The following is a 20,848-nucleotide window of genomic DNA, read 5'->3' as shown; positions in this document are numbered from 1 at the left end:
ACTGCATTTAGAAGAACGAATTCAATTTCGTTGACCGGCATGAATAGCCGCGTTTGAAACCATAGAACACATTACATAGAAGCATGTTACAAATACGTATGTATTTTAATTGTAAATTAAAACTGGATTGTAAATTAAAACTGGATAGCACATCCCGTCATACTTTTTTTTGTTAACTTATGTAGTTTGACGAAATATAAATGAATTTTATGTATGTAAATTAACATAATGTTTACTTCAAGTTGGCGGGTTCATCGAACTTCTGCTGCTGTCCCTGTTTCCTGCGTGACAGCTGTCTCTGTTGCTCCGTAAACAACCATTGACAGCTGTTCTTTTGGGGGCGGCGGGGGCGTGGCATTGGAGGGCTGTGTGTGCATCGCACTCACATGCCTGCCAAGGTGAATTACAGATGACGGCTCCAGGCAGAGTTGCACAACACGCGGTGCATGCGGAGGGGGGTCGGATTTTCGGGGGGAGGTTTGGAGCAGCAGCAGTAGTCACCAATGGCTCGCACCCATTGACAGTCAGTGCTGATTAAAGTGAAATAGATAGCTAAATAATGAACTGTAAATCTATTGCTTAAAATAATACGCTACTGAGCTTTCTTCCCAGTAAAATGTGAAGTGATTGTGTATGAACGTCAAATCTTAAAAAAAAACATTACAGTGAATTAAAAAAAAATTGCATAATTTTATATATGTACTTTTATTTATATGCAAATTTCAGGTCTTTGGAATAGTATCATATACGTTGTGATATACAAGTTCTTTGAAAAATAATAAATTCTAGAAACCTTGAGAGACCAATTGCCCTTTGAATTTATGGTACTCATATAGCTTTATTTTAGATATCGGCAGTAAAAGCGGATAACTTCGATTATCTTTTGAAAGCTAAACACTTTCTGTAGCATACTTACGAGCGCCCTTTAAGGATATTTCATTTAGCTAGTAAATGGCCAGTTCTGGCGCGTAAATAGCCAAAGGCCAAGTTCTGGCGGGCGATTTTCCGAGTCCCTGGCACGAAGCCGAATTGAAAGCGCTTCAGTTTCTGTTTCAGTCGAGCGACGCAACTCGAACGCAACGGTACATGAGCGGCGGTTGGCGAGCGAATCCAGTGTCCCGTTATCAACAACAACTCTCCGAACACCGAACTGCAGTTGAATTAAACCACAAATACTGCGTGTTTTTTTTTTCAAGTTTCATAGATGTAGTAAAACAGTTACTTAAAATTACTCGAGAGAATTCGCGGTTTGCGAAAATTGCCAAAAATCAGCAGCCGCACTTTGAAGTTACGTCAAAAGGAGTCGCGAAAGAAGGAAGAGCGAGAGCGAGAGAGGTGGCAAGAGAGCTGAAAGAAAACAACAACAAGGCAGAAGCACGCGATAGGATAGGAGTAACTGTAAATGTGAGGGGATAAAATAGGAGAAAGGAGAAATCAGCAAAAGAACTTTTCGTCGTGTTTGTTGTTGCTTTTGGTTTGTTGTTTTTGGCGCGTCGTCGCCGTTTGCTTTTTTGTTTTTATTAGTTTTATTTATTTTTCATTTCGATTTTCCTTTTTTTTTGTTGTGTGTTTTCGTTGTTGTGCCTGTGCCTTTGTTGATTGCTGTGCAGCCGGCTTTGGCCAAAAGGAAGGGGGTGATAAAGCGAACAGGAGGAAGAGGAGGCAGAGGAGGCTTATGTAAAGCGTGCTTCAAGCGTGCTATGGAAGCATGTCGTCCACTTCCAGCTCCGTGCTAACGTTGTCATCGTTTAATCTATTATTTTTCACCCAAGGTAAGCACTTGACACTTTACATAACTCCCCCACTGCGGCCCGATTGCCCGTCCGATTGGGATTAATGCGTGTCCAGTTGGACAGCCAGTGCCTGGGGACAGCCTGTGCACGGCCGCTGACCCAATTGGATTCCAGTTGGGCTCCAGTGTGCCAGAGGGCATAACAAATTGCGGCTTATGTGGGCGCATTTCCGATGGGTTGTGCAAATTTAGATTAAGCTTGGGTGATTTGGGTAAATTTGATTTATGTATCAAGTTATTTAATTAGGCTTGAAACCCAAAACTTGCTGATATAAGCTTTAATTATAAAAACATGGAAATAATAATGCTGTGGGAAATGCTTACTGTTAATGTTTACAGGTTTAAGGACTTGGGAATGGGCGTTTAAACACATTTAAAAATATATTATTACGATAATCTGCTAAAAAGTAGTTTTTATTTATTTATTTTCGTGCACCGGCTAAACATTTACATGTGTGCACCAAAACTAATTGAGCTCTAACTATATTAGCTACATTGTTTATATCCTGCGCATCAGGACATTTTCCAAATGGTTCATTTAGGTTGCTTTCGCAGTGGTTTAAATTGCCGTTTATGTGCCATGAATCTGAGTGCAGATTGAGCCAACCACAGTCGCGCAGGATAATAAATCTCAGTCGGAGGTCCTCTAATCCTGGTCTCAATCTGACCAACCCACCCGCAGACCCTCCATTAATCCCCGCCCATTTAGTGGGCCACCAGAACGGCCTGGCCAACTTGATTTGCATGCAAATTGCGTATAAATCCTTGAATTGTTACTGCAACAGTGAAAACTGAAAGCCTAATGCCGCACTCGCAATACCAATAAAAATATTAGAATGATGGGGCTGTTGACTTGGCCAAACTCATTAATTGGTAATAGTCGTCATTGCTGGAAATGTTTGCTTTGCGTTGAGACAGTGATGCTACTGTTTGCCAAGACAAAACGTCCACAGCTGTTCATTTGGACAAATTGATTTTTCTGCACTTAATTGTCGAGGTTTTCTCAAGGGGATTTTCGGTTTGGTGTGTTTGGCCAAAGTGTGGCTACCAATTTGGCAAACTTTTTGCCAAATTAACGAGCCAAGGAGATCGTCTGGTAGATAGCTGCATTCAAGGACGTGCCGCCAAGTATGCTGCCTCCAATCAAAATTGAATTCCCACTTTTGTTGAGCCAACACACTGCAGTTTCAGCACTTCGACAACAACAACTCTGCACCACCGAGAACATGCGAAACACATGCAACAAGGGCTTTGCCACTATTTTTAGACACTTGCCACCCGGGCCACAAGGTGCCATCTGCCATTTGCCATTTGCAAAGGGCAGCAACTTTGGGGCAACATAGTTGCTGCGAATGCTCTAACCCAAAAGTTGGACCAAAGTTTCAACCGTTTTTCGGAATTTTTGGCGACGAAATAAAGCTCGTAATATTCATGAATGCATTCAGCAGTTACCAAAAAACATAGTTTTTTTGGGAGGTACCCCAAAATCCTATTCAGCTCTGAAAAGTCTGGTAAAAAATGTCCACGAGTATGCAACAACACAAAACATCGTCTGCTGGCATTTATCCTTGATAATTTTGAACTCTAAACTATACTTTCAGATTGTAAATTATTAATTTAACACCTGAATTCTTACTACTTCAAATACTTGATTTGTGCAAAAATATTGTTGCGGATTTAACATAAAATTAATATTGAAATGTTCTATATTATGTAAGTTTAACAAAAGACCCCTTCTTCGTTAAAGGGTATGAAAAGACAATGGCTCCATGAAAGTGTGGCTTGTTGGGGACTCGGTTTTCAATGTCAATGCCAAAAAGGACGAGTGCCACACACATACACACACACCCAAACATTTCACTTATTTTAATAGAGCGTATGTGAATTGAATTTTCCAATGCATTGATTTTCCGCTCTGTTGGCTGATTCGAGTGGCCAGCGAGAGGGAGGGGGGCAGCAATATTTGATTATTTTTGTTTGCTCCCGATTTTAATTGCTTCGCAGAAACACCGAGGCTCGCACATGAAATCCTTTGGATTAGGCAATCGAAAAGTGCATTTTGCAATTATGCCAACCAAATGGAACCAGAAGTACGGCAGGCACCACAACAGCAACAACAACAACAACAACAACAGCAACAACTTCAACAAGTGGGCGGGGTCGGCATTGGACGGAGGACATTATTACGGAGAAGGTCCTGTTCCCCGTCCCATGTGCTTCGCCACCCAGCCACCTACCAACCATCATTTCACCCTTCATCTGCTGTCTGGTTGCTCCTGCAAAGCAAATAAAGTACGAAATGAGAATTGCCACGGAATGGTCACAGTGGTGTGGAGTTGCTTTAAAAGCGCTTTCGCTTCTAATTATTTTTGTAATACTTGCAATTGTTTGAATTATGTCTGCTTTTCCACTGCATTTTATTCGATCTCAATCTTGGATATTTCCAAACTTTCCTCTGAAATTTCTGCCATTTTCGCACGCTTTTCGACCACTGTGCTGTGGGTGAAGAAAGCCGAGTTGAGCCAGGGGCTGGATTAGCTCTTGTCGTGACCTCGTGGCCCGTTGGCATGCAAAATGCAACTAATTATGAATTTTAATTAATTCTGGCATTTTATTTTGTTTGCTGCTGCTGTGCAGCAATTCTGCCTGTGGGCAATAATAATAATAAAGTGACTCGGGGAATTGCTGTGCCAGTCTTCGCCACTTTCCGCCGCTTTTCTCCTTTTCTCCTAGACTTTTCCCCGGCTTTTGGTCAAGAGCGTATACTATACTATATATCTGGAAATAAAAGTAAAAATGGGAGGGAAAACAAGAGCATTGAATGACTCTTTTGTTCAGGTTTTGTCGCCTTCCTCCCCGCATTCAAGTGTCTGCCTTTCGGTTGTTTCTGTCGTTTGATTTTGCCGCATTCGTGGCATTTTGGCCATGGAAAATGGCATTTCACTTTGACCATTCAAGAATCCCATGTCCAAGGAAATATTTGAATATTTCAGTGCACACCTCTTAAAGGTATTCACTGGAATGTTAAGTCTTTAGAATTGCATCTCAGTTCAGTGGTTTTAAGCATCAAATTTTACCAACAGCTGGCCAACAAAAATTGCAGTCCTTCGAAAGAAAACTATTGAAAAGATAGTTATAGCTAATGGAGTTTTTGGTATTATTGAAAAAGAACTTAATTGCAAATGGCCGATACTCATAAAGTACGCAATAATTTACTGTGGCATCTTACAGCATTGGACTTCAATTCTTTTAAAACAAATTTATCATTATTGATTGCCTGCACATTTCCCCCTTTGTTTTCTTTGTCATTTGCTTTCAAGCCATATATTGTGCCATATATTTAACTATGTATTTTGTTGTGCCAGCAGAATAATCGCATAGTCTGCTCTTGAGGGCAACAGCTGCTGCTGACACTTGTGCCCCCCATTCTTAACCCCCGATGCCCGAATGCTTAACCCCTGCTGTGCGCACTTATGTCTGAAAGCTTTATGAAATTCCAATTTAATGGTCCTGTGGCTTAAACTGCATTTTGTCCACTTCTCTATTTCTGCCATATTGCCCCTTTTGTGCCCCGTATTTGTTGTCTGTGCAGGAATCGATGCGATGGACATTCTGTGGTCGCTCTAAGCCAAATGCATTATTAAGCGCCATAAAAATGTCAGGGCTGTCGTATAAATGCACCGAGAACAAGATTAACGACTATTGGAATGTGCGAAAACCAAATCCTTTCGAAATATATTAGCTAAATTACCCATTTATACGTGTGCTGCTTTACTGACTGTGCATTGTACATTCAAATTAGTTTTGTTTCGAGCAATGAACTTGACTTTGTTAGTTGACAAGGATCAACTAACGTAAGAATGATATTGTTTTTTCTTCGAAAAAGGAATTAAGTTACTTGCCAAATTTGTTCTCTGTATTGCCACACAAAATGTTGTTGTTTGCTTTGGCTCATGTGTTGAGGGATCTTGAAGTGGGTTTTTGGGGCTTTCGCCGGCGACAGGAATTGCAATCGGCACTCACTGTGGGAGTCATAAATATTGCAACACGCAATTCCACTAAAAACTGACGTAGTCAAGTTGCCAGGACTCTCAGGATGGCATTTTGCAGGACCCGATTGCTGGCACTCTTCATTACCCGTTGTGAAAGAAATCCATTATTCACCTGTATTAAATAATTTACAATTGGATTGCACAATGTTTCTTTAACATGCAAACCGAACAAGGAAACTAATAACGACAAACTAAATATTGGGGAATATAACAATAGTTAATTGAGAATTGCATCTCTTTTATCTTTTTAACGTATATTTTATTAAAATTAAATACTTGTTACAAACTAGATATTAGGAAATATAACAATAGTTGATTGAGAATTGCATCTCTTTTATCTTTTTAACATATATTTATATTAATATTAAATGGAATTGGTACAAACGTAAATATTAAATAACATTTTAAATGCCCTGTTAATTGAGATGGAAAATTTAATGTGCAATTACAAGAAATCCGTTTAAATAAATAAATTTACTGCTTTTGATGAATGCGCGCGTGATTTTCTGCCCTTTGAAGTTGCCCTTTTTGACTTTTAAATTTGAATTCAAAAGGCGAAAAACAAACCTGGTTGGTGGATACATTTCAAAGGACTCGACTTCAGCTCGACTTGCACAGATAATCAAGTTGATGCTTGAAAAGTTTCGCCCCTCCGGCGACCCTTGAACTCTTCCATTTGTGGCCATTCTGTTTCGATATCCCAGCTGGGTGCCATCAGCAAAAGTTTATTTCGCCGCTTGTTGCTTCAATCGCCGATCTGAGGGGCATATCCGAGGATATGGCACGTGTAGGAAGGATGCAGGATACATGTAGTTGGGAGCGCAAATTATGTAAAATGGCCGCATTAAGGGAAAAACGTGTTGCAAAAAAAGGGGGAGAAAATACGGGTTAAGTTCAGGCAAAAATAGAAAGTAGAGGTAGATATTAGTATGCTTATTTGAAGCTATTTAAAGTCTTATTAAAATTCAAGTAACAATGATAATTACAAGTCATACTTTTAATGACTTAACAAGAAGAAAATTAAGGCTGATGTAAGGCCGTCCGATGCAAGGGTTCATTACTGTGCATAAACGTCTCCCTAGTTTGGCACAAATCGAGCCGAGTGCTTAAATAATTAATTACAGAAAAGCGCAATTCCATGGAAAGCGTGCCAAAGTGCTGTTGCGGTTGCTTTTTGGGGTGGCCATCGTGGGAATATAAATAAATGGGGGAAAAAAGGAAAAACGAAAAGGGAAACAGTAGGGGGAAGGCGAGGAAAAACCAGAGGATCGGGGCGGAGGAAAACCATCACAAGTCCTTCACTTCTCACCGTGTTGTTCAACCAATTGGCAAACATTTTTATTTTATTGCATTTGCACAGTTGCATTCGCTGTTGCTTTTTCAGCTTTCTAACTAACCAGCCACTAATTTTCGCCCCTCATTTTCCGCACTTTTCCGGGAAAATTCCAGCCAATCAGTCGTCGGTGTAAATAGTTGGTAACTAGGGGTTCCGCATCCGGTTAATAAACAAAAGGTGTCGCCCGCCCGTCTGTCTCCGGATTTATTTGCCCGGATCTTTATGCTTGTTTTGGCCATTGTCTCTTGAATTTTGCTCCTTGATGGGCGGCGGATTGGGATTGGGTTACTTTTATCGCCAAGTGGTTTTTGTTTTGGGTGCTTTTGGTTTTACTGTGGTTTTTGTGGCTCCGGGTGGCTCCTCTTGGTTGGCCTGTGTTTATGGCAAAATCAATGCAAACCGCTCCTAAAAATAGGCAACTGGCCAAAATGCGTCACGGCGGAAAAGCCCTGGGGCGCCCTAATTAAATCGCTCGACAATTGATGGTTCGCCCATCGACAAAAGTGAATGATTGAACAGCAGACTGATTAAGTGACCTTGCACTGGCGCAAAATGAGCATAAACTTAAGCTATTCAAAATATGCAATAAACATGCTTAAACAGTTTATAGATAGATATTAAGATAGATATTAGTGGTAGCTTTGTAATTTTAGCGGTGTTTTGCTTAAGTACCAATATCTCTCCAATGTCTACTAGTTTTATGATGTTTCGATACTTTCTCTGCGTGTAAATTTAGGCGTCCCCATTGAATTCGTGTTGAAATCAATTAACTGACGTCAGCAAAGGATGATGATGATGATGATGGTGGTGCTGTGGGTGGATTTTCCAGGGGGTGTTGCATACTTTTCGGCAAGCAGCTTGCTCCTTACATAACCCCACATGGGCCAACTTTTGTTTTTCAGCTCCCAAGCAACAAAAGTATGTGTAGTATGTGTAGTTACCCCCTGCCAGTGGTAGTAGTTTCCTGCCAGGCAGTGCAAACTTATTATGGCCATTTTTGGCTTGTGCGAAACTTTATCAACATTATGGATGACTGACTGACTTACATCTGCCCCCAACTTGGACAAGGTTGAACTTAAAATTGCTTCGTATATGTGGATATGTGTGTTTTGGTAAATGTTTGTTTGCCTTGTGTTCGGTTTCTTACTTACCCGCGAGAAATGGCCAACTTTAAAAAAGCAATCTTATTACGTTCGTGTAGTGGCAAACTTTTCAGATACATCTCGCGCACAGATAACGAATATATATACTATAATTGTATAGCTATACAAGTTTAATCCATGTTGAGTGAACCACTCATGACAATCTCAGCAGGAATGTGTAATTTGAAAGTTCAGGCTTTTAGATAATTGAGAGACTGGTAAATCATGTATATTTTGGATTTTATACCCTGTACCTTACAGTACCCTGTAATAGTCGCACATCTCAATTCGCTGAAATTCGACGCTTAACCATTTCTTAATTCATGTTTCTAGGTGACTTTTGAAAGCCAGAAATAAAATATGAGCAATGACGTTGCCAATGGCGTTTATTGTTGTTGTTCTTTCTACTGGCTTTGTTTTTTTTTGTTCTTGTTTCCTGTCGAACGTGAATGCGAAGAAGAAGAAGAAGCGGAAACGGGCAGCGTCATAAATATGTAAGTAGTGTAAGTAGTGTGTGTGTATGACCTTCGCGTGTCGCAGCAACATTTTCAGCATTTTCTGCATGCAGAAATACAACAACGTTAAATTGAAGAATTTTTTTGTGCCCCAGCCTTTGCCGTTCGCTGTTTTCTTGTTTCCTGTTGTTGTTCCTTTTGGCAAGCAAATCATGTTGCATGTTCCCACCGCTCTGACCTCCGACCTCCGACCCCGATATATGACCCAGTCCCCATGATTTATTAGTCCGTGGCCTATGTTCGCACGAGGGACACGAACTGCAGGAATATTACCAGGGCCTCCAGAATGAAGAAGAACATCTGTATAAGTTGGGTATTTGTATATGAGAAGTATGAAGTATGTGTAGAAAGTCGAAATCTATTTGTATACCCCCGCCAGAGTCTGCAGATTCAGGTGATAAATGCCGCAGATATCGATCTGTATGGGATCCTGCATGATTTGCAGGGCAAATCCCTCGATTTGACTTCTTTCCAAGGGCGTTTGTCCTGGCAGATCATTCAGTTGCTGTTGCAGGCGTTTGGACTGCAATGTTATTGGTGTCAGTTAAAGTCTTAGAAAGTAGTTGAAGTCAGGATAGCCCACCTTGGACACATAACGATGAGAGGCGGCGCAGATGCTCCAGATCTTGACGAGGGTGGGGAACACGACGAACATGGTCTGGCCAAAGATGAAAATGGTGGCGGGAAATACCTGCAGATATGCCACCATGAAGTAAACATTGCAAACGATGATCCAGTCGCCCAAACAAAGGACATTCAGCAGCAGCAGCGAGAGTCCAAATAGATGCGACAACGAACGCGTCACTTTCGCCAAATGGGCATAGTCCAATCTCAGAGTTTTGTAATCCGATGAACCGGATATCACCCGGTGATGCAGCTGCTCCAGCTGGCCATCCAAACGATCCACCAGCAGTGTCATTTGTAAATAGCGAGCCCGAACTGCCTGAAGACTATAGGCATATCGCAGATTCTCCAAATAGATGCCACGAATGTTGTACTCCGATACGACGAGAAATGCATTACAAGCGAATAGTGTGATTTCCAGGATTAAATGCCTATATATAAAGGGTGTGGCCTTCACCGGAGGCAGTTCGTCCATCAAATGGCGAAGGCGGCGACACTCGAACAGAGCCCAAAATGCAATCCATGCATGGATCATTTTGTAGGCCATATTAACGCCCAAGATGACCTTTGCAAAATACGAGGGTATCGATTTAATTTCTGGTGTTTCTTCCGTGAAGTATGTCTCTATTTCACCGGCCAGTTCGATCAATATTATCACCAGTATGGTGCTGCCCAACAGGCGGCCCAAGCGACTGCCACTCCAGCCGCAAACCAGTCCGCATAGCTGAAAATAGCCCGTTAGAAAGTGTTCCAACCACAGCGACATTGGGCTACCAACTGAGGGATCCACGTTTCCACAGAGCCACTAGACTATCTATCGTTCAATTAATCAAAATGCAAGTGCTACGAGATCGTATCGGGCGCGCAATTGGGTTAAGTTTATCGGGGGGCGGGAAGCGCCAATACTTGGTGACCCCGATGGCTTGAAAGTAGTCTCTTAACTTAGCCAATCGAGCTTCAACAGATTTAAAGGATAAATATTGGGATATTTTTGGTTTTAATGCGCTTAAACCTTTATGTGCATAATATTTATTGATTGAAACACCATAAACTGAAAGCTAATTTGCATATCATTATGAAACCATTTGCAGTGCTCACGGTACTCAGCTCGACGATCAAGTACAACGAATACGCGACGGACAAGGGCGGCAATGTGAGCATACCGTGCATTGCCCAGGGAAATATAATGTGGGTGAAAGAGCACGGCAACAACAGCACGATAGTTCAGGTAAATAAATGGGGATTTCTCTCCTTTAAAAAAATGAAATATATCTGAGATAAATACCCGAATTATGATGACTCCCCAAAGACTGGCCGTGTTCTGGTACTGCGAAATGTGAGCACCACCGATGCGGGAATCTACGTGTGCTTCGCGTCAGTGCCACGCCCAACGACAACAGCAACAGCAGCAACATCAGCAACTACCTCACTGCAAAATCAGAAGGAGAAGGCAACGCGGCCACTGGAGGATGAGGATGGTGGCCAAGGGGAAACCGTATCCCCCAAGGAAACGGGGGCTGTCCAGCAGGAAGTCGAAATGGAGGAGGAAGTGGAGTACCTCGCCCACCAGCGAACCAAGCTCATCGTACGCACCGTTCCGGGCCCAGTGTCGCAGCTGTACTTTAAGGCCTCCACCATACTGGGCTTCCTCATTTGGCGCTTCAATAAGACCCAATCCGGTGGCTATCCGGTGCGCAGCTTTACGGCGGAGTATCGCAACGTCTCCTACAAGACGCCGCCGGCGAATGCCAGTTTCGAGCACGCCTGGAGCAGAATGGATCCCATCAACATAGCCTTCAATGTGGTGAGTATCTACGATACCTATCTTCATCGAAAGCTTTTTAGATATTTAACTAGGATGTGGAATCTGTTTCGCAATTTAAGTTTAATCTAATTGAACTTCTTATAGCGCCAAATGGAGGTCTATCGCCTGGCACCCAACACCACCTATGAGTTTCGGATATGGGCCAACAACGAACTGGGCAGCGGCGAGGTGGTCACCACCAATGTGACCACGCTGCCGGAGACCAAGGAGGAGGGTGAGTACTGCGGGCACTGCCAGCTTGATTGCGCATTCGAATCCTAGAGATCTTAGGCTCCATTAGGCTAGGCTAGGCTAGGTTCAATCCAGGCTAGACTATGTTGATTATGACTACTATTTTCGTACAACTTTGATATTCTACTTTAAATGTGTAAACTGTAATTCTAAACGGTAGTTGATCATTTCTAATTTCCAATTGGTGTCAACATCTATATATTAAGTACCAGCGGATGGGATTGCATTTGGAATACAGTACAGATATAATGTTTAAACCGCTTGCCATCCTATCCGTTGGCCCAATTTTAGTATCTTGATTGGTAGCCAGCATTATTTACAAAAAAGAAACCAGAAACAAGTGTAAACGTATAGCTCATTGTTTAGTACTTACATTCGATTTGTATTTTTGGTAATTTTCGTTGTCCATCTATATCTCTCTTCCCTCTCTCTCTCTCCCACTCTCTCGCTCTCTCTCTCTCCCTCGCTCTTTCCGGTTGGTGTGTCTCTGTCTCTGTCAGATCTCATACGCCTTATAAAACCCGACCTAGACAATTTCGATCCACGCATTTGGATAGTGGCCGTCAGCATAGTGCTCGGAACCCTTGTGATATTAGCGATCGGACTCTGCATTGTGCTCTCCAAGGAGTGCTATCAGTCGGCGCAAATGGGTACAGACTAAGTCGATCAACTCCAGCTTTAGCTTCAAAATCAGTCCAGCTCCAACTCCAGAGTCTATCTATATACTCGTACTATATATCCCCCATTAAAAAAAAAAAAAGAACTAGTACAGTACAGTACAGCAAAACAATCCCCGAGATAATGAGCAACAATTCACCTGTTATTTCATTTATTTGCGCCTCTTTTACATAACTATAAGATATTTCATTTTCAGTTACCATTTGGCTTGTTTTTCAGTTCCATTGGTTGTGTTAAATTCACACGTTCATTTTTATTGCATTGTTCAGTTTTGTTATGGCTATATTTTAATGTTATTGGTGTCGTTGTTGTTGTTGTCGTTAATGCTACATAGCTGTTGTTGTTGCCGCTGCTATTGTTGTTAATAATTAATATCCAAACGTTGTGTTTAACCGCATTTAGTTTTTATGTTTGCCAGCCGGACGCAAAATGTTTGCTTTTGCCGTTGGATGTTGTTATACACTATTATGTATTATATTTAAGTCCCCTTTTATCGTACAAGTATACTAAACGCAATATATGTGTGTACAAATGGCTCCTGTGACCTGTAAATATAATTACATTGTGAAATGCATACATAAATGTATTTGCCATGAAAATCTCTGCAGACAAATCAAATGTTGATTCAAAGCAATTTAATATTAGCCAATTTGGGTTGATAATTTGCTCATAGTAAATCGAGTAGGTCCAATAATTTAGGTTATATTTTCATTAGATTATAGTAAGAGTAGTACAGCTATAATACAATATAAATATTTAAATCCAAGTTGCTTAATTAAATTGTGAATTTCTAGTTCTCATTGCAATCGAAAATTATTTAGCGCCGCAGGTTAAGTTTCTTGTATGTATTTTCCCACATTTATTCAATCCAAACTCTTTTAAATAGAGCCTAGCCTTAAGTAATGAAAGCTGTAATTTCCTCTAAAATCAACAAAATCCAAATCCATTTCTAGACCAAGAATATAAGAAGCTTTAAGCACTTAAACTGTGATAGCCTGCACGTGTAGCCAAAAGTCAATCAAAGAATACCAAATCAAACTAAAAACCGCCTAGAGGTCTAAACCAATTTTAAGCTTTAGATGCCAAAAGGAAAAGCCGCAACATTTTACTGAATGAATATTGTAAAATGCCTAGACCAATGAAAATGCTTTATCAATGTTGTAACCGTGTATGTACTTTACCAAATATTATTGTGTTATTTGCATTTGCAACGATAAAACCCGTAAAAGCACGACAATTAAATGTTTTAAAAAACCAAAAGAGTGGATTGTATGTAATATTCCGTTGAAATGCTGTTTGGTTTTGTTTTGAGAACACTCGAGCTTGGATTTCAATAGAAAATGCACACAAAAAAAAAAAACACACACACAGAAACACACAACATATATAAAACACTATACTATACGCATAAGCAACGGTGTTCCAAATAATACAAGTAACTTCATAATAATTTTAATTCAGTAATTCAAGTTATTTATAAATTCCATTCATTTTGATGCAAACATGCATTTAAAAATTGTACAATTGAAATACCTATTATTTTGGACACTGCTGTGGGTACACTTATTTAGCGAGACAAAGTTGTTGCTTGCATTACGCATACGCCCTGTGCGACGCTTGGGGGCTAAAGTGTCGCTTTTTTTCGAGTGTCACTTGGCTGAAGCGTCGCCTGTAAATATTTGTGTTAAACTGTTGCACAGCTACACTCAAAAAAATAAGAAAAAATTAACACCCCGAAACACACACATACCAAGACAAACAATACAAAAATCCCTAGCAAAAGAGGTAAAGTAGAGAACAATTATCAAAAATAATCCTAATAAATGTTTTTTTCTTCTCTCTCTCTCTTTCTTCTTCTGCTCTCTATCTTCTCCTTCCTTCCGATGTCATATCTATAAAACAATAATCTGTAAACTTTCCGATTTGACTTAAAGAACTGCAAGATGGTTGGGACAGCATTGAGCTCATACCGAACATAATACTTAATCCCGGTTTCAGCGAGTCGGACGGCGGAGCCGAGCCTGGTGGCCAGGGTCATGGCGGTGGTGCTGGCGATCAGGATGCTGGCGAGGATGACGATGACGATGTGGCCATGCCATTTCCGCGCACCATCATCTTTGGCCAGCACCATCGAACGCCACCGCCGCCGCGTTTGCATTTGCCACCGCAGCACCACCGCCATCAAAACCAGAGCCACCACCATCACCATCACCACCGCAGGCAGGACGACGATGATGACGACGACTACGAGGAGGAGCACGAACCCACCATGGAGCGGTTCAAGCGCAAAGTTTCCGTCTTCTTCACCGGACCCACCATCAAGCGTATTTGAGACGTATTTGAGTACAAACACTGTTCACCTAGGTTGTTGCATTGCGGCTTGATCGGATAGCTAGGATCCACCAACACACCACCACACCACATCACACCATACACCATACACATAGATATAGATATAGAAAGTGAGAGAGCTTATCGATCGAAAGTTTCGTTTTCATTTCGGTTTCCTGTCCAAGCTTAAACTATGAAATACCAAATACCAAAAAAAAACGCTACAAACCGCCAGAGATTTTGATTTAAAGCTCATTGCATTGCTTTTATGCCCCGTATATATACACGTATTATAAATATTTAAATATAAACCAAAACAAATATATTGCTGTGATACAAACTCAATTGAACGAACATTGTTAGGATTTACCATAAAGCACACGAAACACCAAAACCCAGCTATTAACCATCATGAATTTGCTGAAGCTCGTAGCCAAAAAGGCCATATTATATTTTGTCTAGTTACACACGCCATCTGAGTTACGCCTACTGGATTATTCAGATCCAGATATAGACGACAGAATTTAGCGGACAAGTTAGCTTAGAGCCAAAAAAATCTCCCAAACGAGATCTGTTACCAAGTACTAATCAAAATAAATGTCCTTATAGCTAGTCCGTTTGTCTGTTAGCCCCAAACTAATGCTTTTCTCTACTAGTAACTGGTTTATTAATTAAAATGAAATCAATTTAACAATTAGTCGATTGTAACAGATCTCTGATAGTCCAGATATTAAACGGACTATAGTCGTTCCAACTTGTCCTTGTTCTGGTTATGTTGTAAAGATTTAACAAACTGTGAAACAATTTTATAATTGAGCAAATATTTTGCACTGTAGAGCGCACCAAAAGATCTATATATAGATACATAAATATATATTTAAAACCGTGAAAAAACGTTTGATAAACATTTTAATTAAACGGCAAACGGCAAACGGCATGCCTTGTGCTTTAGTTCGGCCTCAAAGCTAAATAAATTGATTATGATATGATATAGGAATATTTATTAACGTACTTAAAGTAGCTGAAAAACCAAATATTCAATGAAATGAAAATAAAAATTGCTTCCACTCACAGAAAACAAAATCTAAACAATGAAATTGTTATAAAAGATACATAAATCAAAACTAATTTTAAACAAGCGAATATTGTGAATATACCGAAGCAAAAAATATACATATATTTAGAGAATGATCACAAAATGTGTGAATAAAGATGTGTACATAAAGATAGCAAGTGGGTATCTTAAGAAAGACTGTAGTTAATATTTAAGACACTTTGGCCTGCGCTTTTACCAATTTTTTTGGGGCCCAACTTGGCCCTAACTCTTTGGTTCCAACCATATTTTGCATTGATCTGCTAGAGCTACAAACAAGTATATAGTAATAATATTTCTAACAATTCGGAATGTGCACTTAACTAAGCGAAGATTGAAACTACAAATCAGCAGGTGGAAAAGTCCTATATAAATAGAACGAAGTTAAATAAGCAAATGTCTCTCGCCTAAGCCCTGATCCTAAACTCTTGGCTGTATTTCTAATTGTTATCGCTTCAGGTTGAGCATTATTGTTATAGCGTCAGCCTCCCGTGAGCAAAATCGCCCCCAAAATTATCCTAAACAAATTATTTTCTAATCTGAGCCTAAGACATACATAAGTGCAGAAGATTCGGGCTCAACACCCCAAAAACACCGACAACAATAAAATAAATCTAAGTTTACAAAACCAAACTACGATCCTTATTTGCGATTTTGGAACTATTACAAACTTTTTAGAATGATTTAAATAATTTAAGATGTAGTATTATTTTTAAGCTCTTTATCGAGCGTTTATTTGCTGAATTTCGCGATGTGCTCGTTACATGATTAGGTAATCTCAAGAAAAGGGCCAATATGGGTTCAACTTAGGGACTACAGTGTGTGTGTGTGTGTGGTTGGGTGGTTATTTGTTGGTTGGTAATTGCCATTCCAGTGTCCAGAGTAAGCAAACTCATCCTTACTGGTAGTCCTTGCTGTCCTGGTTGGTGTTCCACGCCTGGTGGACACCGTGGTAGCTGCTCTGCTTCTGGGCGGGAGCGTTGCGGCCGAAAGGAGACTTGGGGTTCACCTGCAGGATGTAGTCACCCTCGAGATCGTGAGCGGTATCGATGCCCATGTAGGCGCGCTTGCCGAAACCATCGTTCTGCTTGTACTGCTGCAGGGAGTTGGCGGGCACGGCGGGGAAGCTCCTCTCGTTTCCGGGACGCACGGACTCGGCAAAGTAGCGGGTGGCACGCATGGAGGCCTCAACCACGTTGCTGGCACCGGGAACACCGGCGGCAGGTCCATTGGGATAGAAGTCAACATCACCGGAACGGATGGGAGTGCCCATGCCGTAGACGGAGGTGTGGATGGCGTCAACGAATTCGGCATCACCGCGAGCCAGACCGGTCAGGGTGTTCTTGCTCTTGGCCACGATCTTGGAGGGGTCCAGACCGGTGACACGGCGCAGCTTGTGTCCGGTGAGACGGGTGAATTCCTGGGCAGCGGCACCGGCAACATGGGCACCCACATTCTGGCCAATCAGGTGAATGGTATCGAAGGGCATGTCCAATTCGTTGATCATCTGGACGATCCACTTGCCGAGCTTGGCGCCGGTCTTCTCGATGTCGAGCATGGCATAACGCTGGTAGGTGTTCAGCTTGGAGCCCAAATCGATCACGATGATGTCACCGCTCTGGGTCCTGGCGTTCTTAACCTCCTCGCTGGAGTCCTCCTCGCTGCTGGTCCTCTGGTTCTTCCTCTGCTCGTTGCTCTGATCCTGGTAGTCCTGGTTGCCATTCTTGCCCTGCTGGCGCTGCTGTTGCAGATTGTAGCGCTGCATGTAGGCCTGCACCAGCTTCTTGGTCGCCTTCTTCACGGTCTCGGTGGTCTGGGGCAGTCCGGTCACAATGATGGTCACCTCATCCTCGCCAAAGTTCTGCTTCTGCTTCAGGCGCTGGATCATCTCGTTCAGGGGGGCAACGGTCTTGTCGCCATTGGGCTTGGGCACATAGGCCTGGATGCCGCTGGGCACATAGTTGGGCTCAACGTTGTGGTGGATCTGCGACAGGTGGTCTACAAAGGATGTTCAATATTATTTTCAATAGTTTCTTTTTCATCGAAGTCTAGGATTACTTACAGACTTGCTGCAGCAGCTCGGCGCCACGCTCCAGGTTCATGTTCTCCAGACGCTCAATGGTGAAATCATCGACGGCGGGAATGGCCTCCAGCTGGGAACCGGAGAGCCACTGCGATGGCTTCAGAGCCTGGTTGACGGAGTTGTCCATACGGCCATTGGGCTTGGCCAAGGCGGCGACCGCCAGGCAAGCCAGAAGGCTCAGCACTCTCATGGGGTTCATGGTTCGGATTCGGTTTTGGGATTCGGTCCTGGGGATGCGACTTCAACACTGAGCGAGTTGAACTGGCTTTCCAAATCCAATGTTGGTGGTATATATACCACAATTTACGCTGAGCGATTTCCCATTTTCCGACTCTCTTTTCGCTGGCTCAGGCTTTAATCAAACCACTTGTGCTGAGTAAGGGTTTTTGGGCTGCCTGGGAATCGGATGAGTAGGTAGGTATATGCTATATGCTATATGCTATCGGTTGCGGAATAAAGTGTATATACAAAATAGGCACGGGGCCTACCTATAGCTGACCCCACTGATGACTTAGCAGCACCTGCTGCCGCCTGATTATTTTAATTTGTAATCACTTTGTAGGCTCCGCTGATTGCAACATTGTAGTTGTGCACCGGATTTGTTCAAAAAATGCATATAAAATAGATCAAATATTGACATTAGTTGGATAATTTATAAAAATATTAATGCATTTTTTTGTTTATAAATATACACATATGTATATTTGATGTATTTGGCACTTTTCTTTTGCCTACTTGAAAGTCCATAATTTTCCATTTTCAATTCAAGGCCGAGACAGTTCATTGATTCCAGATTTTTGCCATTGATACGGAATACGGAAAGCATGGAATGTTTGTAGTTTCCAAGGCAAGATAGTAAAAGCGTGCATATAGGTTTATATTCTATTATGGACTTTAGAAATTAATGGCAGGAGGGCACGTTTTGCAAGGAGGCATGAGTACAATATCCGGGATTTTGTGTATAATATATAATTTTGATCAGAGTGTTACTGATTTATTGAAAAGGAATCCATATTTATATAAAATATAATATGTACGTAATCTCTCCTTTCATTTTATAACGCATTTCTGCGTAACTCATTGAATAAACAAGAAAATTCTTATAGTAAACACTTGAGTAAGTTTCAAAAAGTGCACAAAACTGCTAAGTATTTGTTATAAACAAAAACTTTATCTTGACCTGAGCATGAGTTCAAGTCGTGCCCCTCCCCCCCTGCCACGCCCCCTTTATGGCTAGAACACCTTTTGTTTATGTTATGAAAGCGCTGGTTAAAGAAGTTTCCCATTACCAACTGATGGATACTTGAGAAAAAAAGCAAACAAAAAATATAGAGCTCATCAGAAGTTTTGCAAAATCACTGACGCTGCGTTTCAATTTGTGCTGATCCAGAAATCGGTTGCTGAAATCAATTGCTTCCGGCGCGTGCATTATAGTGTGTGTATATACTACCGATTCCAGGGGGTATAAAATGCATAGAGTCGCAGCAGTGGGCATGCAGTACAACTTGGTACGGTGTCTGAAACAGTTGAACTTGGAAGCCACAATGAATCCTCTGCGCACCCTTTGCGTTCTGGCCTGCCTTCTGGCAGTCGCCATGGGTAACCCCCAGTCTGGTAACCGTTCCGGTCGCCGATCCAACTCCCTGGACAATGTGGAGCAGCCCAGCAACTGGGTGAACCCACGGGAAATCGAGGATCTGCCCAACCTGAAGCAGGTTAGCCTTAAGAAGCTGCAGGAGATGAGCCTGGAGGAGGGCGCCACGCTGTTGGACAAGCTCTGTAAGTGCAAGGATCTCTGGATGTTCTAGCAATCATGTACTAATTACACTGCATCCTATTCCGCAGACCATCTGTCCCAGTTCAACCATGTCTTCCAGCCCGATTACACCCCAGAACCCAGCCAAATCAAGGGCTACATTGTCGGCGAGCGCGGCCAGAAGATCGAGTTCAATCTGAACACTCTCGTGGAGAAGGTGAAGCGCCAGCAGAAATTCGGCGACGATGAGGTCACCATCTTCATCCAGGGCCTGCCCGAGACCAACACCCAAGTGCAGAAGGCAACCAGGAAACTGGTGCAGGCCTACCAGCAGCGTTACAACCTCCAGCCCTATGCGTCCACCGATTACTCCAGCGAGGAGCAGAGCCAGAGGAGCTCCAGCGAGGAGCAGCAAACTCAGCGCAGGAAGCAGAACGGTGAACAGGATGACACCAAGACCGGAGACCTGATTGTGATCCAGCTGGGCAATGCCATCGAGGACTTTGACCAGTACGCCACCCTGAACATTGAGCGCCTGGGCGAGATCATTGGCAACCGTCTGGTTGAGCTGACCAACACCGTGAACGTGCCCCAGGAGATCATCCATCTGATTGGCTCTGGACCCGCTGCCCATGTCGCCGGAGTGGCTGGACGCCAGTTCACCCGCCAGACCGGACACAAGTTGCGCCGCATCACCGCCCTGGACCCCACTAAGATCTACGGCAAGCCCGAGGAGAGGCTGACCGGACTGGCCCGTGGTGATGCTGACTTCGTCGATGCCATCCACACCTCCGCCTACGGCATGGGCACCAGCCAGCGATTGGCCAACGTGGACTTCTTCCCCAACGGACCCTCGACCGGTGTGCCCGGTGCCGATAATGTGGTTGAGGCCGCCATGCGTGCCACCCGCTACTTCGCCGAGTCCGTGCGTCCTGGAAACGAGAGGAACTTCCCCGCCGTGGCCGCCAGCTCGTACCAGGAGTACAAGCAGAACAAGGGCTATGGCAAGCGCGGCTACATGGGCATCGCCACCGATTTCGATCTGCAGGGCGACTACATTCTGCAGGTGAACTCCAAGAGCCCATTCGGCAGGAGCACTCCTGCCCAGAAGCAGACCGGCTACCACCAGGTCCACCAGCCCTGGCGCCAGTCCTCCTCCAACCAGAACCAGGGTTCCCGCCGTCAGTAGATCATCGCACAGTGATCCATCGATGACAACCAGATCGCACACCCCTCATGCGAGCGAACCACTCCAGCCCCATCCTCATCCAGCAGAAGCCTCTGCCTCTGTTGCATCCACTATGTATAGTTAGCTTTGTTTTTTAATTCACAATAAAAACCTTTGCAATTTTAAACATTCGAAAGAGTTCACTTCCAGTTCAATATCCGC

General features: G+C 42.8%; 4 protein-coding genes across 6 annotated transcripts; 2 read left to right on the top strand and 2 right to left on the bottom strand.

The window, feature by feature from the left end:
- Positions 1 to 1,059: 1,059 nt before the first annotated feature.
- LOC6525975 lies at positions 1,060 to 16,252 on the top strand. Of its 3 annotated transcripts, XM_039377469.2 has the most exons (6): positions 1,061 to 1,772; positions 10,553 to 10,689; positions 10,771 to 11,265; positions 11,371 to 11,500; positions 12,018 to 12,167; positions 14,130 to 16,252. In XM_039377469.2, exons 1-6 carry the CDS (start codon positions 1,709 to 1,711, stop codon positions 14,525 to 14,527), a joined length of 1,374 nt encoding a protein of 457 aa, XP_039233403.1. In that variant the 5' UTR covers positions 1,061 to 1,708; the 3' UTR covers positions 14,528 to 16,252. The 3 variants fall into 3 exon arrangements, with proteins under 3 accessions (XP_039233405.1, XP_039233404.1, XP_039233403.1); XM_039377471.2 differs by lacking the exon at positions 12,018 to 12,167 and having other exon boundaries at positions 1,060 to 1,772; positions 14,194 to 16,252; XM_039377470.2 differs by lacking the exon at positions 12,018 to 12,167 and having other exon boundaries at positions 1,060 to 1,772.
- Positions 8,834 to 10,227, bottom strand: LOC6525976 (putative gustatory receptor 9a). The gene is made up of 3 exons (XM_002101759.2): positions 9,421 to 10,227; positions 9,208 to 9,360; positions 8,834 to 9,137 (listed from the first exon to the last, which is right to left on the bottom strand). Exons 1-3 carry the CDS (start codon positions 10,225 to 10,227, stop codon positions 9,072 to 9,074), a joined length of 1,026 nt encoding a protein of 341 aa, XP_002101795.1. The 3' UTR covers positions 8,834 to 9,071.
- Positions 16,253 to 16,325: 73 nt separating the features above from the next.
- LOC6525974 (vitellogenin-1) lies at positions 16,326 to 17,976 on the bottom strand. The gene is made up of 2 exons (XM_002101757.3): positions 17,682 to 17,976; positions 16,326 to 17,617 (listed from the first exon to the last, which is right to left on the bottom strand). Exons 1-2 carry the CDS (start codon positions 17,899 to 17,901, stop codon positions 16,518 to 16,520), a joined length of 1,320 nt encoding a protein of 439 aa, XP_002101793.1. The 5' UTR covers positions 17,902 to 17,976; the 3' UTR covers positions 16,326 to 16,517.
- Positions 17,977 to 19,184: 1,208 nt separating this feature from the next.
- LOC6525973 (vitellogenin-2) lies at positions 19,185 to 20,813 on the top strand. The gene is made up of 2 exons (XM_002101756.3): positions 19,185 to 19,481; positions 19,548 to 20,813. The coding sequence occupies exons 1-2, from the start codon at positions 19,196 to 19,198 to the stop codon at positions 20,645 to 20,647; spliced, it is 1,386 nt and encodes a 461-aa protein (XP_002101792.3). The 5' UTR covers positions 19,185 to 19,195; the 3' UTR covers positions 20,648 to 20,813.
- The last annotated feature ends 35 nt before the right edge of the window (positions 20,814 to 20,848 follow it).

This window comes from Drosophila yakuba, chromosome X, assembly GCF_016746365.2.
Source record: "Drosophila yakuba strain Tai18E2 chromosome X, Prin_Dyak_Tai18E2_2.1, whole genome shotgun sequence".
Classification (NCBI taxonomy): domain Eukaryota; kingdom Metazoa; phylum Arthropoda; class Insecta; order Diptera; family Drosophilidae; genus Drosophila; species Drosophila yakuba.
The sequence above is the reverse complement of the archived record's forward strand: the minus strand, read 5'-3'. Positions and strand labels throughout refer to the sequence as shown.

Coding starts and splice junctions, on each gene's coding strand:
- LOC6525975 (XM_039377469.2), top strand. CDS start 1,709: ATGTCGTCCACTTCCAGCTCCGTGCTAACGTTGTCATCGTTTAATCTA. Junction 1,773..10,552: donor TCTATTATTTTTCACCCAAG/GTAAGCACTTGA, acceptor AACCATTTGCAG/TGCTCACGGTACTCAGCTCG. Junction 10,690..10,770: donor ACAACAGCACGATAGTTCAG/GTAAATAAATGG, acceptor GACTCCCCAAAG/ACTGGCCGTGTTCTGGTACT.
- LOC6525976 (XM_002101759.2), bottom strand. CDS start 10,227: ATGTCGCTGTGGTTGGAACACTTTCTAACGGGCTATTTTCAGCTATGC. Junction 9,361..9,420: donor CTCATCGTTATGTGTCCAAG/GTGGGCTATCCT, acceptor ATAACATTGCAG/TCCAAACGCCTGCAACAGCA. Junction 9,138..9,207: donor ATCTGCAGACTCTGGCGGGG/GTATACAAATAG, acceptor CAACTTATACAG/ATGTTCTTCTTCATTCTGGA.
- LOC6525974 (XM_002101757.3), bottom strand. CDS start 17,901: ATGAACCCCATGAGAGTGCTGAGCCTTCTGGCTTGCCTGGCGGTCGCC. Junction 17,618..17,681: donor CGAGCTGCTGCAGCAAGTCT/GTAAGTAATCCT, acceptor CATCCTTTGTAG/ACCACCTGTCGCAGATCCAC.
- LOC6525973 (XM_002101756.3), top strand. CDS start 19,196: ATGCAGTACAACTTGGTACGGTGTCTGAAACAGTTGAACTTGGAAGCC. Junction 19,482..19,547: donor CACGCTGTTGGACAAGCTCT/GTAAGTGCAAGG, acceptor CCTATTCCGCAG/ACCATCTGTCCCAGTTCAAC.